Consider the following 17,785-nt stretch of genomic DNA (forward strand, 5'->3'; position numbering starts at 1 on the left):
TTCTTTTTTGTCACTGTAGATTTATGTGTACAATGAGAAGATTGTGAATGGCCATTTGCAGCCTAACCTGGTAGACCTCTGCACTTCTGTTGCAGCACGACTGGATGACAAGGTAAGGCCTGTAAAGCTGCTCTATTTGGCCTGCTTTTTAACTGTGAAATACAACTAACGTGTTTTTTTTTTAGATATATTTGTGAAAATGTATGAGAAGAATCAGAATATTATGCTTTGAAAGTAATATTCTACTATCCTGCCTGTTATCAATGTGTTATCTGCGTTTGTTTTAATAAACATTTTAAGTGTGCTAGAGTTTTTTTGTACAAATTTGCTTCTGTGTGGTAGAGTTGGGACCTTTATTATTAATACCTAATGAGCATTGCTGGAACCACTATAATTGTGGTTGTTCCTATAAATATGCATTTTAAATAAAAACAGTCTTTCAAATATTGTCTTGAAAATTGTTTCCTGGAATATCTGTAGTAATGCGGTTCTGTATATAGTAAAACACTAGGTGGTTATACTATGCACAGAATCCACAGATTCCCCCAGAAGTGTACAGGGCTCAATGCAAACCCAAAGTACACTATTTGTGGTAGTGTGGATGAGCAGCCTTAGGCCTAACACAGAAGAGTGTGAGACATTTATTGTGCACACATTGACCAATAAGTGACACATGACTCAAAAAGGAGACCCTCACCAATTTTATAAAAATGAGCTTTGCTGACGATTTATTTTGAGACCAAGATCTATGCAAAAAGGTGAATACATTTTAAATAGAAATTCTTTAGAGTTTCAAAACAGAACAATTTTCAGTCTTTGCAATGTTAAACTATTGAGAAAAACAACAATGCCGTTTTACAGGTAAGTGAAAAACTTATAAATCCAGTCTTCGGGTTGCAGGGTCAGCAGAGGGCAAGATTCAGGTAAGCACAAACACTGCACCACTAACAGCACAGGGTCTGCTGGGTGCAGAGGTCAGAGTTGAAGATCAGGGACAATGTTACCAAATGGAGAGTGAGGGTGCTTGAAGACGCACTGCTTGCAGGTGTGTAAAGTGGCTGCAGGACTCAAGCTTCGAAGGTTAAGGCAAGCACAAGGGTGGCCACAAGGCAACGCCAAACATGCACCACCAGCAACAGGGGCGGCTGGGTGCAGGGTGCAAGAAGAGCATTGGGTGCCCAATGCAATTCAGTTTAGCAACTTGGTTTGGAAAACAGGCTACAAACTGAAGGCTGCACGAAGGAAACCAGTGACCGCAGAATTAAGTTGGGAAGCTGTAGGGCGTAAGGACACAGTCGGTCGAGCTCCTCAAAACCCATGGGGTTTGGGTGCAGGGGAGTCCTTTGAAGTAGTTTTTCTCTTACCGGAGCTGATCGCTGATGGGGGAGCCTTTGGATTCACACTGCAGGCATCGTTGTGGTGTCTAGGAGGGGTCAGCCAACACTTGGCTTGAACTCCGGATCGCTGTGGAACCTTTTCTGTTCAGTGGGCCGACTGGACACAGGTCGAAGGTGTCTGGTGCAGAGTGGTCAAGGATGACGGATCCGGAGGGCCCAAGAGTCCCCAGTCTGCTGTTCTCAGGAGTTCTGGTCTTTCTCAAAGGCAGGCAGCCCTCCCAGGGGGTGTGGAGGTTGCTGGCTGCAGGACAGGCATCGTTCTTTTTCGCAGGGTCTTTGAAGCTGCAGACAGGCCTGTAGACCCGGGCCAAGTTAGTGGGTGTGGACAGTCTTCTCTGCACGGCATCTTTTTCGTCCTTCTTAGGCCAGCAGGAACTAGTTTCGGGGTCTGGGGATTCAACCTAAATACTGTTTTTTTTTTAAGGGAGTTACAGGTAGGGCTAATGGTCACCATACCTGGGGTGTCTAAACCCTCAATTATGCCTTCCTCCTCTGGGAGGGGGCATAGTCCTAGCCCTGATCGGAGGAGTCCCCTCATCTTCAAGATGGTGGAGACTGAAAGATGTGCTTCACCTCGCCTCCTTCACCTTATGGGTGGAGTTGGCAGAGGGGGGCACATCTCCTATTCTTCCTAGTTTTACCCACCCATAGTGGGTGTGTAAACCAGGCGCTACATGGTGTATGCCAGGGTGTAGTTAGGTACACAGCAGGGGAACTTTACATGACTGGACAAGTAGGCTTCCCTCCATTGACACAAAAAGGCCTGTTCGCTCTACTGAGTACAATCACAATCCCAGTATGCTGCCACCACTGCGCTCATGCTACTCAACTCTTGGTAAGGGCAGTAGCCCTTGACTACTAACAGGGTAAAGCTTTGTGCGCCCTTACTGATCTAACAAGACCGCAGTTTGTGAGAATGGTCTAAATCGTAGCGAACATGCATGATCTGTTCTCGCCCATAATGAGAAAAAAAGTATCAAGGATCCAAATATCGTTGCAGCTGTGTCACACAGGGCATCAGGGCAGGACTGAAAGTACTTCACATGGAGCAATTTTTCCGCCCCAACAAACAGTAGCTTTTTTATGAGTGAAAATGCCAATCAGCCTCACACAAGTTGCTCACCTTGTTCTCCGTTTCTCCACTCAACACTGATAACAATAGTGTAAAATTAACCCTTAATATACATGCTTTTCTATTTGTCGGGATCGCATGACCTTACAAGTATATAAACCTAGATTCCTTCCTATATATTTGCTTTTAATTATAGAACCAGACTATACATTAATGGTCTCACATAGACAAAGCATATACTCCTTCACCTGGGTAAAGTTCCAACAATCAATATCTGTGTATTAATTCAAATAATCCTGAGCACGCACCTACAATCTCATATCAACTTATCAATTAATAGAACCTCTGCTGTATGACTTCAATAGTCAATATTTTATACCTAGTAACAAACCCACCCAACTGCTCTCCTTCTGTTGTATTATCTCATATTTCTTTCTCCATTTTATATTAGATACAACCCCTAGTTTTTCCCCAAAGTGAGCCATAAATATGACTACGTCTAACCTTCTCTCATACTTTCCTCATATCCAACCACACTTTATCCAGCAGGGTTTTCATATAACATAATTTGCAGTGCAATGTGCTCTCTTCACCATTGTGAGAAGGATAGGTGTATCTCCATTATTGTTAGACCCATTTTAAGTACAAATAATTTAAGGTTATGATTTTTATATTCTAAAATATATACACCCTGGAAAAAGTTCTTGGCTTGCAGTTCACTACGTAGCAAAACAAGTGTTGGCTGAACTTTGAAAATAAGTGTAACATACTCCAAACTGGAATAAAACTATGGAATATATTCAAGGTATCAGAAGTTAAACTGAAGATGCATACTGTCATCAGATTAACATACCACTGAATCAGAGCACACGAAGACTAAAACACAAAAACGTATGACCTAATAACTAATATATTTTATTACTTTACCTATACTAAATAGTCATGTACTTGAAACAGACTGCAACCAATAGTTATCTGAATTTAAGGCCGCTTACACCCACACCTTTTTGTCACATAATTCCATATCCAACAACTGGCGGACCTCACACATACCATCATATGCATACAAAATGTAGCACATATATTTAGACTTTAAGACGAGTGGCCGGTAGTGTAAGGCCCTAGTTCTCATTATCTTCTAATGAAGTCACATGGAAGAATGAGGACCACAGAAATGGTTTAATATCGCTTTCTTGTAGGCTTTCTCCTGCCTGAAATGACATTTTCTGTCTACCCACACAGTCAGATGAGACCAGACAGAAGATCTACCTATCGCACACTCCAATGGTGGAAAGACAATATAGTCATAAAACAGACTCTGGAGGTTAAAAAACAGTGTAAAAAGGCATACATCATAACATTTGAGTGAAGATTTCTTTACAATCCTACTTCTTTTTACTAAGAGCTCAAGCTAAAAAGGACATGGGATTTTCACTAGGGGGGAAAATAATGGACTAATCAACTGCTACTGCAATATATGTTCATGGTAAGACTTTTCATACCGAGTATGGTTCAGTACGTGAATGCCTGCCGGTTCCTTATTGGAAGCCCAGGGCCTTGTAAAGGCATGTTGAGGTGGAGGCGCTATCCCAGACTTGCATACTTGGTGAAATATGTATATTTCTTGGCTAGGCAGAATAGCCAAGATTAAAAAGATGATCAGACAGAGATCATTTTCACACACTTCTAATAAGGCTAGAGAAATTCATCTTTCAGCATCTACAGCGGATGTGCTTAAACTTTGTATAGAAAGTGAAGTTGCTTATAATTTCACAAAATTCTCTAAGAGCATCAAAGAAGAGAAGGGGTTTGCACCTCCTAGATATAAAAAAATATTACTGTGTTTCCCATCGCAGGATAACTGGAAAATAGCCCCTCTGTGTCGATGCAGCCTGGGTGCACATGGAGTAGGCAGTATGGTTCTTGGACCGTTTCCATCTACTTCAGAAGCAGCACATCCACCTCCACCAGGGAGTTTCTGTTCATGTAAGGGGGCAGGCATTACACCCTCCCTATTACTGCTGAGCTTGAGTTCCTCATTCTTGAAAAGCTAGGTGCCGCTATCTTTCACCTCTTTTTATAAAACCTGGCCATCAAAGTTGGTTCTAGGAATCCACTTATAAGGTGTCAGTATATAAGCAAATGGCTAGAGTACTGTCACTTGGGTTTACAGTGGCGTAGCTATGTTAAGAGTCTTGATCCAAGAATAGAATATGCCCCTTTCCTATCTATCGAAACAGTCTTGAACCCTTCCTCCTTCCCTTTAAATTTTCCTTTAAAAGTTGAGCCGCATGTACATTTTAATACAATTTCTCTGCGAAATTAAGAGCCAAAGCTTTTAAGTGTATTTCTTAAAAACACTTCCTGAATATTCCAATTCATTTTCTGCTAAGTGGGTCTAGTCCTCTCTCTGGATCCTCACCTCAGTGAGCCCATTCAAAAATAAAATCTTTTGGGTAGCATTGGCATTTTAGACCACAATGTCTCTAAGAAATCGGCTAAAAAGCTGTAGATTCCAATTCACTTGTTCGATACTTTTTCTGTATGTTCACATACACCCTAACAGAACAGACACATTGTAGACAGCAGTGTTGCAAGTTCAACTCACAAAAAGAGCAGGTGGAGCATGAGCAGAACTCTCATCTCATATCGCTTGGTTTCCTAAACTTATTTTCCTTTGTCTTTCCTACGTGCTCCTAATGTGCATTCTTCATGTTGGGCATGAACTAGCTTATCATATCTTAATTCAAACCCTGTCCTCCCCTACCTCTTCCACACTATTACTCCCCTCTCTATCATGCCCTTCACTACCCTACCCTATTTTTTTCTTCTCTTCTCCATTCTGTGTGAACATCAAACAGATGCCAAGATAAAGAAAACGTTACTTCTCTGTAATCCTAGTTCTCCTAAGATGTGTTTCCATTATAAGTGAATAAACATGCCTTTCTCTCACAGTTGGAGCATGAACGTAACTGAGAAAGATCTCACTCTGATCTTCCTGTCAAAATGAATTCCCCTTATTGACAATGCTCTACCATCTGAGACAACTGAGTTTGGAATTGATAATGCTAAAAATATTTCTACTGAGAGTGTGCTTATCTACGCCAATTACTGTTCCATTTTTAAAGAAAGAATGAAAATGTAATTTAGTTTGGCTAGAGTCTTTTAGGTGCTTCATTGGAATTGTAATTGGGTGCTACAAAACAAAAAACATGTATGCTGCTTTTCGATAAGAGTGGTTTCTTTTTTAAATTTGTTAAAAATATTATGAGATTTTTGTATTGATACATTATGGGATCAGTCATTAGGGCAAATACATTCTTATTTCAAATGCAAAGTGATTTTGACAAAGGAGACCGATAACATATAAATGAAGGCCAAATAGTTTAATCAGTTAATTCTGATTGGTCTTCCTTGAGTAATTACAATGGAATGTGAGAAACTAGTGAGTGTTTGATTTGCGATCAAGTCTCACTCAACAATGCCCATTGCCCTCCTTTTCTTTACAGAACATTACGGAGCTTTGGAGCATGGTGAAGCAAATGACTGATGTCTTGCTTGTCCCAGCAACTGACACATTAAAGAGCCGCAGCAGTATAGAGATGAGGATGGCTTTTGTGGAGCAGGCCCTAAAGTTTCTAGAGCAAAGGTAACAAGAAAACAACATAAAGGTGTGGTAGAACACGTTTAAGTGGTGTGGCAACCGTTCTTTGTTAGACTTTGATCTGACATGTAATACATGCACAAGCTGTCTGACAGTTCATACATGTTGCACAATAGTGACCATCTACTTTTTTGTGGATTTTCTTGTGATTCAACTCAGTTGCCTTTTTTGTATTTGCTTTGTGAATTGTGTTACTCTGTGATTTGTTTCCTTGTATTTACATTTGTGGAAATACTTTTCTGAAGTGACTTTCTTTTGTCAGTTACAAAAACTACACTTTGGTGACAGTCTTTGGAAACCTACACCAGGCTCAGTTGGGCGGAGTGCCTGGTACGTATCAGCTCGTTCGCAGTTTCCTCAATATCAAGCTTCCTGCTCCACTTCCTGGTCTTCAGGTACTACAGCCCTAGATTGTATAATTTGCACCATTTGTAAATAGAGAGATTAAACATTATAGTTCAAGGGTGCAGCCATTTCATCTATTTATGTGTTTGAACCTGCATGGCAATCAGTTTGGCCTCCCTGTATTAATGTTGCACATCTCTGTTAAAGTATGCATCTTTTATTTCATTTGAATATATACTTGTGGAGGTTTGCTTTGCAGTCCTTTGTAATCAACAGTTATGCAGGTTTGTTAGCATTTAACTTGTTTATCCCATGGAGAAGGCCCTGTCTGTGCCAGCAAATTGACACAAACCACAAACATAGGGAGACAACAATTTACTCATAACAGGCAACATCCCAGGTCATACAATCCTTCATGTTCAGAAAGGGATTCTAATGTTCTCTTTTATAGTGCCCCCTTTCCTTGCTTTTTATCCCGCTCTCCTTCTCCTAGTGTTCCTTCCTTTGTCTCGCATTCCTATTCTCTTTTTCCTTTATTTTGACTTTTTCTCTCTTCCAGGCACTTTTATTTCATCTATTTCTTTTGCTTTTTATCTTCAATTCCCTTTTCATATGAGTATCCAATTTTCTACAGCCTTTTTCTGCATTTGTCCATTGTTTTTCTTGTTCTCCATTTCTGCCTTGCCCCTCTCACTTCCGTCTTTCTCCTCCTCCTTTTTAGATTTTGCCTCGGCAATGCGTACGAAGTACGCATGCGCTAGCAAAATCTAATGTTTTGCAGTGGGGAACAGGGACTCGCCCCCTCCTCCCATTGGCTAGCTCCATAAATGGAGGCTAGCCATTGGGAGACGGCTCTGTCCGTCAATCCCGGACCAGATTCGGGGGTGTTCCCGAGAATTTTTCCCTTTTGGTGACGTCAGCCGAAAGCCTGTTCTCGGGAACGCCCCCGAATCTGATAAGGCACTAGTGGCACCCCGAGCGCTCTGCCGCCTCCTACTACGGTGCAAACGCTGCCTCCCTGATTGCCACCGCTGCCGGGGGCCGAGAATAACTTGAGGACCTCGCCGGGGCCGCGGAGAGCAAGAACGAAGGAGGCTGTCCTCCCATTGGCTGAGGCGGTCGAGCCCCCTCAGTGCCGCCGTGCTAGCCCATCACACGACCAGGAAAAAAAACAGCCAAATGACCAGCACAATACAGTAAATCCGAAGGACCTCGGGTGAAGGCGTTGTACACATGAGTGCTGCGCCCCCAGGAGACACTACAGAGGGCAAATCAATAGCCCCTAAGCATACCCTTTACCGAAGAAAACTCTAGCACACAATAACACACAGAGGAGCATTCGCCGACACTAGCCGTGCCAGCCCTTCCCCCACACACCAGAGGTACAGGCATATGGACAAACCAACTGCACAGACAGCAGGCCAGAGCGGCCGTCACCGTTCGACCCTAACCCCCCTCCCACCCGAAGACAGTGCAGGGCACCCAGGGGGAACAGCCAGCGGCGCTAGAAGACGGCCCAACTCCCAGGCAGATGTCAGCCTAAAACGCTGAGTGGGGGCGGGGGGTCAATACATTTAACATCAAATCTACTCTGCTGCGTCGAGGGACGCTTTTTCTCAGCTTCCTCCTCCCCTCAAAATATAAACACTCACCTTGCGTTTTAACAATTTATAAAGAACATTTGTCTTGGTGTAGGCTGGAAAATATTTATCTCATCTATGAAAAAAGTAGAAACATCCGCCATAAGAATTATTTCATGTGCCTACATCATCCCAACGAAGTTGTTCTACAATGAATACCCGGAGTGGGTGCAGGCTCCGTTTTTCAGCGCCTGTGGCGAGGCGGTGCGTGTTCCAAGTTCATTATTTCGCCTCTTCGATGCTGGTCATTTTGCAGACCCTGCGGACGGTGACCTCCAGCTACGCGGCGTCTACAGTGGCAGCAGAGTGCGGGGGGAAGTGTGCCAGGGCGCCCCTCTGCAGGGAGACTCCGAGCACCAGCCCGTCGCACAATCTACCCTGGCGCGCACAAGTTAGAGAGGCCCACATCTGCTCCAAGGGGGAAACAATCCCAGGCGAACTGGAAGCATCACACGCCAGCCGCCTCCGCGCTCCTCTGGAAAATCCGTGTCCGATGCGCACAGGGGCTGCGGGGAGAAATCTGAAACCGGTGCCGTACACTGCCGCTCTGGAGAGGGAGGGACAAGTGTAGCCGAGAATACCGAAAGCCCTCGCCGCGTAACTCCCCTCGGGAGAAGGTAAAGCTCAGGGGCCCGTGATACCCCGCAAACAATTCGCCACTGGGAGCAAGCACTAACGGAAACAGCAGCCAGGTTCACAGAAGGATGGCACGCGTAAATATGCCGAGCACACTGATCCACAGCATGAAGTACGCCTCCAAAAAACTAAAAAAGAGACGGTAGAGTGAGTACATCCAAGCTAAAATACAGTTTGATTTACAATCCAAGAATTCTCCCAAGGCCGGTTATTTGCATGATGAGGGCTCCATGCGGTGTTCGCTCAGCAGTCGGAAGTCATCGACCCTTGTGTCTTTCCACCTGCAGGGTGCCGACTGTGCTGATGTGTATTTACGGAAGGCGCCGATGAGAATCTTCCCCCCCCCCCCCCACCCCCCCCCCTTTCAGGATGGTAGGGAGCGGTGGAAAAGTTCCCAGAGGGTCCATTTTCTGTCAGAAACCTATGCATCCTCGCTGGTTCTCTGGCTATGTCCCACGAAGGCAACTTTTATTTTCAGCCATCGCCTTTGTTTGCGTAGCATCGTCTTGGATGATGCACGGCGCTAACTGTACCAAACATTCCAGGCATAACATGCATTTTAACACTGAATGTGATTGTCACAAGGCATTGTTAAACGTTAAAAAAAAAAAAAAAAAAAATCAGCACCCTGTGCAATTACAGACTCAAGTAACAGTTACTTTAAACGCAGTATTAAAGGGCATGCATTACGTGTACGTATTGTTTACAACCTCCACACCGACGACTAACACATTTAACAACTTAATTTAGCACACTTCTGTTGCACATGTTAATTTATTTAAGAGCACTTACTCCAACAGGAATGTTATCTGTTGTGTATCATGTCCCAAATAAAGACGCATTTTGAGTTAGATTAATGCAATTAGAGTTCCGGTTACACGGGACAAAGACGTGATCTAAACTAACACATAATTAACTGTGCATTGTGTTGGCATAAGACACATCTTAGAATTGACCCCTTACGAAACACACTGGACGCTTGGGATTCACAGCATTCTCTCGGCGCGCCTTGTGCCTGAGGTGTATGTTGTAGTTTTATCACATAGTCTGGCACACCGCAGGATGAATGTAACCGCAACCATTTACGGTAAGGAGCGCCATAGGCCGGAAACGGCAGAGGTACGGTCACTAAGCTAAGCTTTTGGCTTCAAGGTGCACACCCTCTAAAAGAACACAAGAAATAACCCCATGCATTCGCCCGGCAGACAAGGATTGTGGGGGCAAAGACGGCTACTAGTGTCTGGCGCAGATAAGCAAATGCCGCACTCGGCCCAACATGCATGTGTTTAGGGTACTTCCGTAATGGCAAAACCATTGCATTGTAAATGCTTGTTTCACCTTGTATTTCCTCTCCCATTGGTTCCTTTTCCTGGTCTGCTACATTTTTCTTCTCCAGTTTCCTTTCAGTTTTCCTTTTAACACTCTCCTTTCCTTCATATTTCATTCTCTCCTGTTATATCATTCTCCCCCTTTTAACCCAGTCTTTCTGTCTCTCCTGTCCACCTTCTACAGCATCCCTCTTTTTATTATTAACTTCTACTTTTATGTTTCTCCTATTTTCACCTTCTCTTTGCCTTTTTTCTTACCACTTGTCTTTTTGCCTCCCCACTATCTGCCACTCCCCATTCTCTTTATTTCTCCCCTTTTCCCCTCCCTTCTTGTTTCTTCTCCTTCCTCTCGTTTTCATCACTCCTTCTACTTCCCTTCTCTCTTAGCTTTTTTCTTTTCCCCTTTGCTCCTCTCTTCTCCCATGCTCATGGTCTTCTTAATTTTGCTCATCATCATTCCCCACCCCCATTTCTCTAATCCTTTCTCAGTTTGTTTGTTAACTTTTCCGGCCCATATCCCCCATTCTTGCCTACGTTTCTCTTTCTTACATGTTCTTGTTTTTCTCCTCACTCCTGCCTAATCCATTTTGTTTTTTATCTTGTCTCTCATTATCATCTGTCTCCTTTTGACTTCTTATTCCCCTTTATCTCCTTGTCCTCGGTCTCCTTATACTCTTCCCTTTATTCTTCCACTTTCTTTGTTTTCTCTCTCGTCTTCTATTCTCATCTTCTCCTTCTCCCGCCATTCCTTCCTTAGAATCAGCTGTATGCCATACAGGAACATCCAAAATTAATCTGCTTGGTTAGGAGCAGCTTAAGGACGGAATTTGTGTTGGTGATCATAAGTATCCTTTTGTTTCTGTAACCCACATTTACAAGATTACTAAGGATTTTATATAATGGATTGTTAATTTACTCTGTCTCCTCCTTAGGATGGCGAGGTGGAATGCCACCCTGTTTGGGCATTAATTTACTATTGCATTCGCTGTGGAGATTTAAATGCTGCCATGGTGGTGGTAAACCGAGCACAACATCAGTTGGGAGAATTTAAAAATTGGTTCCAAGAATACATCCAGAGCGAAGACAGAAGGTATTTGCACACTTTATCATTGAGAAAAATTAAAAAGAGGATTGGTCTTCACCAGGCATCATTCAAATAGACTTGAGAATAGAAGCATTTCAGTTGTAATTCTTTGTTGCTATTGATTACAAGATTATTATTTTGCCACTTACAATTGCATCATTATTCAAACCTTTTGTAATTAACTGTACATGGATTCCCAGAGTGACAAGTTTTGGTGCTGTTAATCCATCAAAGGTTGTAATACCTGACATGCAAGCCTAACCTGCAAGCCTTCTCACCAGAGTGTGGAAACACAGCATCTAAAGTCATTTGCCACAGTGAACAGTGCCTAGTAGCGATCACCTTTTGCTTCAGCCTTCGCCCATTGTAGACCTTTTTTTATTTGTTTGTTCATATTTTTTACTAGTCTAGTAGCATTTCCAGGTATAAAAGCACCAAGTTAACAGATATGACAGAACATGGTAAAAAAACACAAGATTATACATTTTTACAATTATACAAGGTGCATCTCCTCCACATGGTTAAAATACTTGAGACTATACAATTATGCATGGGGCATATCTGCTCTGGTAAACTAAACGACCATTCAAGAGCATGTCCCCCTAAAAAGACCCAGTGTGTCTTGTCAAACTGAGTTATTTGGCCTTGGATTATGGCTCAGTCCCTCTATGGAATCACCATGCACCCCACACCTTGCAATGCTACTGTGCCACCCTTTGGCCCTAGCCAGGCACACCGAGACCTCCAGGCCAAGCAGTCATCCAGACCTCTAGCCCAGCCTTTCTGGTCAGGAGGGTCTGTGGTGTAATATCACATTTAGCAAAAGTAAAGCCAATGTGAAGAAATGTTTGTGTGTAGTTGTTGGCATCTACATCTAGCAGGAATTTGGGTATTGCCATTTTGGGGGCGATTTCATCAGATGCACCCCTGTGTTGGACAGTATAGTCCTCCTCTTGGCAGAACAAATATATTTCTCATCACATGTAGAAAGTCCCTCCTCTAAATCCCCACATCCTCTGCATGTTGGGAAGTATAGCACCAGATATGCCTGAACATCGTGCATGTGAGACTATTTACAGCTTCCTTCAGGATCATCAGTGTGTGCCATCATTTCTCATTTTATAGGCAGCTTAGGTCTGCCTCCCAGTGACCCTTGAAGGGCAGGGAAGGAATCCTAGTTTTTCAGTAAGGAACAATAGAGCAGCAAGACTTTATGTATACCCATTTATCCAGTATTGGGGTATCTTTAATAGATTCACATGCCTGAATCATTCCCCGTCGCCGAGGCGGGAGTCCCACGGTATATAAAAAAGCAGTACCAAAGATAATTTATAGTAGTAGTAGGCCTAAGAGAAAGGCCTGAGGCCTAAACTGTAGTAGCCTATCTACCTCATTATGCCAAAAGGACCAAACATTTTGTCCCAACCAATCAGCTTGTAGCACCTTCTAGAACTCTCTCTCCAGTGCCAGTTTTCCTCAGATTTTCACCGCACGTTGTGTGGAAGGGAGTCTCCCTCAGTTTCTACTAAGTTTTCTATCCTTCAGGATGTCTGACAAGAAGGCCTTGTTTAGACCTTGCAGAACATGCGACAAGAAAAGAGTCCATGTTGATGATCAACATAAGGACTGTGTTTATTGCCTCTACCCAAAGCATGATGCAAAAAATTGTAAGATCTGCCGCACCTTCCCTTCTAAGACCTTAAGGGATAGGGAGGCCAGAGTCCTTTTATGGCTCAAATCTTCTTCTGCTGATGATGACGACAAAGCTTTGACCTCCAGTAAAGAGAGTAAGGTCTCAAGATGGTTTGTCAAGTGAGGGGAGAAAACATATCAAAACCTCCCACTCCACTTCTGGTTCTTCTCAGAGATCTCCATCATCTTTCTCTGAAGCTCCAGTTCTCAAGGACTCTAAAAAGCATAAAACTGTGAGTAAAAGCTGCTCTGTCTCTTCAGCTTTTCCTATGACGACCATCTCTGTCACTTCTTCAGCTCCTTCGTCGACGGCGACAATTTCTACTACAGCTATCACTTCTCCTATCCTGTCAACTAGGATTTCCATTGTGGCAAAGAGAACCATCGTTGACGATCCGTCGACGACAGCCTCGTTGTCTAGGTCAAAATACTCGTCAACGAAGGTATTGTCGACGAAGCCTCCGTCGTCGACAAAGACATCTACGGTGCTTTTGACGACCGTCCCGTCGGCGAAGAAGTCAAGTCCGTTGATGATGGTTCCGTCGACGATGATTCCGGCGACGAGAGTCCAGTCGACGTCGAGTCCGTCGACGAAGATTCCGTCAACGTTGAGTCAGTCGACGATGGTTCCGTCGACGAAACCAGCGACGACGACTACCATCAAGAGCTCTTTGACAGCAACTCATTCTCCACTGTCTCCATTGTCTACCGTACCACCGACGACAATGGACATTGCTTCTACAAAGCCTCCAGTAGCAATACAAGCATTTTCTACGCCTGTTTCCTCAAAGGCTTTCCAACTAAGATCTTTCCAAAGACGAGAATGTTCTTGTATTTCACTGCTTACCCCATCTCACCTCCTCGAGGCTTATGCTCATGTAGAGGAGAATGACTATGATGATGATGACAACGAAGGAGCTTTTGGGATAGCTCACCATCCTTCGGAATTGAACATTAACTGTCAAGATGATGAGGAAGATGACGAGTACACTGAGCATTACTATCAAGAGGACATTGTGGTTCCTCATCGTACAGGATACCAGAGGCAGTTTCGGGCTTCAGAGTGCAGCCTTCTGCCACCGATCCTCATCCAGGACTTACAAGCCATGTTAGCAGATTATAGACCACGCTTTCCACCACAGCAGGTCATTTCTCCACCCCACCCCAGCAGTTCCGGATCCTATTCCTCAGCCTGAGATTGCAGCACCTATGTCTCCGGTCACGGAACCTCAGTAGCCTATTTTGCCTACTCAAACTCCGGATACCTCTTCGGATGAAGAAGTAGAAGAAGGCGAATTACCAGATAATCCTCCTTTGGATCCGTGGGATACTTATGTTATCCCCATGCCATCTCCACCAACTCCACAACCTTCAGACTCACCACCAGAAGACCTAGGTGGGTTTCATAATCTTATGCAGCGAGCTGCGGGTAGGTTTCAACTACCCGTAACAGTGGCACAATCGGAGTGCTTTCTTCACGATTTCAAAGAAGAAACTAGAAAGGTGTCCAGGGCCATTCCAATAATAGACTACATATGGAAGGAGGGGCATCAAGGTAATGAAAAATCCTGCTTCTGTGCCTGCCGTGCTTCCACGGATTGATAAAAAAATATCGTGCTCCGTTCGGTAGCCCTTCCTGCCTTATTGGACACCCGCGGCCAGATTCGGTCATTTCGCAGGCCGCACAACAAAGACAAAAAAACCGAGCCACTCCCATCACTGCCCCACCAGATAAAGAGGGACGTCGTCTGGACCTTATTGGTAAAAAAATTCTCAACCATGGCTGCAGCCTCAATCGGGGCAGGAAATTATTTGGCGATCATAGGACGTTATGATCGCCAAATGTGGTCAGACATGGCTGGTCTGATTGACCTAATCCCAGAGGATAAACGTTAGGAGGCTCGGAAGATCTTGATGGAAGGGGAGCGTGCAGCTGCAGAAACTATCGACTGCACTTTGGATATTGCGAATAAAAATTTTAGACAACTGGCTGGGGCTGCAGTTCTCAAGCGTCAGAGCTGGCTAAAGGCCACCCCCTTCCGGCCAGAGGTCCAACTAAAGGTTTTGGATATGGCCTACGATGGCGAATCTTTATTTGGAAAACATATAGACGAAGCCCTCCAGGCAATCAAAACGGAGACTGATACCGCAAGATCTCTGGGTTCCTTGCAGTACAAGCGAGGATCTTTTAGAGGCGCTAGAGGACGTGGATACTTCTCTAGAGGAAGTTATTATCAACAAAGCAGACAATATCAGCCTCAATACCGGCAGAATTATCAATCCTCATACCGTCAATCTGGTACGGCTAGTTTCTCTCTCCAAGGAGGCTGAAAACACTCTAACAATCAAGGGCGAGATACTCACAGAAAGCAGTGAGATCAGCCAGGCGCCATCCATATTTCCTTCCCTCCCTGTGGGTGTGAAAATATCTTATTTTCTACACCAGTGGCAACAGATCACCTCTGACCAATGGGTGCTAGACCTCGTTCAACATCTACACACCCTAAAGTTTGTCTCCAAACCACCAACTACTCCGCCCAAGGGACCCCCTCCCCCTCGTCTTCACTTACTGTTCAAGGAGGTTCACTCAATGTTCCTCAAGAACGCTATAGAAAGAGTTCCAGTTCATCAGAGGCGGACAGGCTTCTATTCCCGTTTTTTCCTCATAAAGAAGAAATCAGGGGAATGGCGACCGATCCTGGACCTGCGCAATCTCAACAGGTATCTCAAGAAACAGGGGTTTCGCATGGTCACTCTTTCAGAGATTCTAAGCTGCCTGAACGAGGGAGATTTTATGCCTTCTTTGGACATGGAAGACGCATACTTTCACATCCCAATCCATCCGAAACATCGAAAGTATCTCCGATTTACTGTAGCTGGCGCCCACTATCAGTTCAAAGTGCTCCCATTTCGCCTCAAATCGGCTCCAGGGATTTTTACAAAGTGCTTGACTCCAGTAGCGGCAGCATTACGTTCTTCGGGAATCTAGGTCTTCCCGTACTTGGTACTTGGACGATTGGCTAATCAAAGGTACTTCAAAGAACAGGGTACAGAACGACATAACAATGTGTTGCAATCTCTTTACATCCCTGGGTCTCACTGTGAACACAAACAAATCTCAATTGCTTCCGCAAAGGATCCTGCCTTTCTTGGGCGCTCGTCTAGACACGATGCAATGCAAAGCATTCTTGTCTCAAGAAAGACAACTCCGTCTGCAGAAATTAGCAATTCAAGTGTCAAAAAGAAAGTCGCTTTCTGTTCGCTTCACTCCCGGGAATGTGTTCCTCAGCCATAAATCGCATCCCACTAGCACGTCTAAAAATGTAGCCTCTACAGGAAGAGCTACATCTTCAGTGGGAACAAGCGACAGGCTCTTTCGACGACATAATCAAAGTCACACGACGCATGGTGGATGCTCTTCAATGGTGGGCGCAACTGCACAATCTGAAGCAAGGGCTCACATTCATGCAAATTCCTCCGGACTTCGTTCTGACAACGGATGCGTCCATGGAAGGATGGGGAGGTCATCTCCAAGATTTACAAGTGCAGGGCAAGTGGTCTCAGAAATACAGACAATGTCACATCAACAGTCTGGAATTGAGAGCCATCTTTCTATACTTGCAGGCGTTTCTTCCGAGGATCGCAGGATCTTCAGTCCTGGTCCGCAAGGACAATACCACCAGCATGTTTTATGTGAACAAGCAGGGAGGAACAAGATCAGCTACACTATCAAAGGAAGCTCAGGAGTTATGGGAATGGCTAACACTTCACAACATAACTCTCAAAGCAGAACATGTCAGGGGCCTCCACAATACCCTATCGGACAAGCTCAGCAGATCCTTATCAGACTGCCACGAGTGGGAATTAGACAACACTCAATTAAACACAGTGTTCCAGACATGGGGCAAACCAACGTTGGACTTGTTTGCAACACAGCAGAATAATAAATGCCGGTATTACGCCAGCAGATACCCTCAACAGGGATCAAGAGGGAATGCCCTGTCCATGCGATGGTCAGGAATTTATGCTTATGTCTTTCCTCCGATCCTATTGATTCCAAGAGTGTTGCGCAAGATGAAGCTGGAGAGCTGCCGTCTCATCCTAATTGCCCCCAGGTGGCCCCGCCAGTCTTGGTTCCAGGAGCTTATGTTACTATCCCAGGAGCCACCAATCAGACTTCTCCCGGCTCCAACACTGCTATCGCGCAACGAGGGTCAGATACTTCACCCAGATCCTCAATCTCTGAAATTACACGCATGGCTCCTGACTTCTTAGAATTTCAACGCCTTCAAATTCCTCAAGTTTGCCGTGACATCTTGAAGAAGGGGCGAGCCCAAAGCACATTGAAGACTTATCATCTTAAATGGAAGCGATTTTGCTGTTGGTGTTTCGCAAACACTTTACACCCGATTGAAGTTCCTGAAGAAACAAATCTTCCTTACCTATTACATTACATTACAATATTTGCCGTGCTGCGACATGGAAGAATGTCCACACGTTTACAAGACATTACTGCCTACAATCGACAAGTCAAGAAGATGCGGCAGTTGGTCAAGCGGTCTTACGTCATCTATTTCCATAGGAACAGCTTCAGGTAACAGTGTTCCTTCAATTAGTGCTTAAAATATGCTTTTCAATGTATCTGTGTATTCTAAACATATAGACATATTTCAATTTGCCTACTTATTATGTAGGATGTTACTTTTCCTGATTAATATTCTATGACTACTCTTTTGAATTTAGTCATGTTTTATCATTAGCAATGTACTTACTTCACACTTGTTGGTTGTTAAAAGTAATGTATATGGGAGTGTATCAGTATAAGTCTCCCACCATCCGCAACCGGCTCTTACCTGGCATACTGCTTGCTACTCTGATTCTGGCATGTGAATCTATGAAAGATACCCCAAAACTGGATAAGAAAACA

General features: G+C 44.2%; 1 protein-coding gene across 2 annotated transcripts in view; it reads left to right on the top strand.

Moving 5' to 3' along the window:
* The window catches only part of NUP93 (nucleoporin 93), a 655,917-nt gene that overhangs the window by 271,142 nt on the left and 366,990 nt on the right, over positions 1-17,785 (top strand). For both annotated transcript variants that reach the window (XM_078671250.1, XM_078671251.1), the window contains exons 7-10: positions 20-112; positions 5,979-6,118; positions 6,396-6,528; positions 11,015-11,172. In XM_078671250.1, the coding sequence (XP_078527376.1) occupies positions 20-112; positions 5,979-6,118; positions 6,396-6,528; positions 11,015-11,172 (524 nt within the window). The remainder of the gene's footprint in view (positions 1-19; positions 113-5,978; positions 6,119-6,395; positions 6,529-11,014; positions 11,173-17,785) is intronic.

Source organism: Lissotriton helveticus, chromosome 12, assembly GCF_964261635.1.
Source record: "Lissotriton helveticus chromosome 12, aLisHel1.1, whole genome shotgun sequence".
NCBI lineage: Eukaryota > Metazoa > Chordata > Amphibia > Caudata > Salamandridae > Lissotriton > Lissotriton helveticus.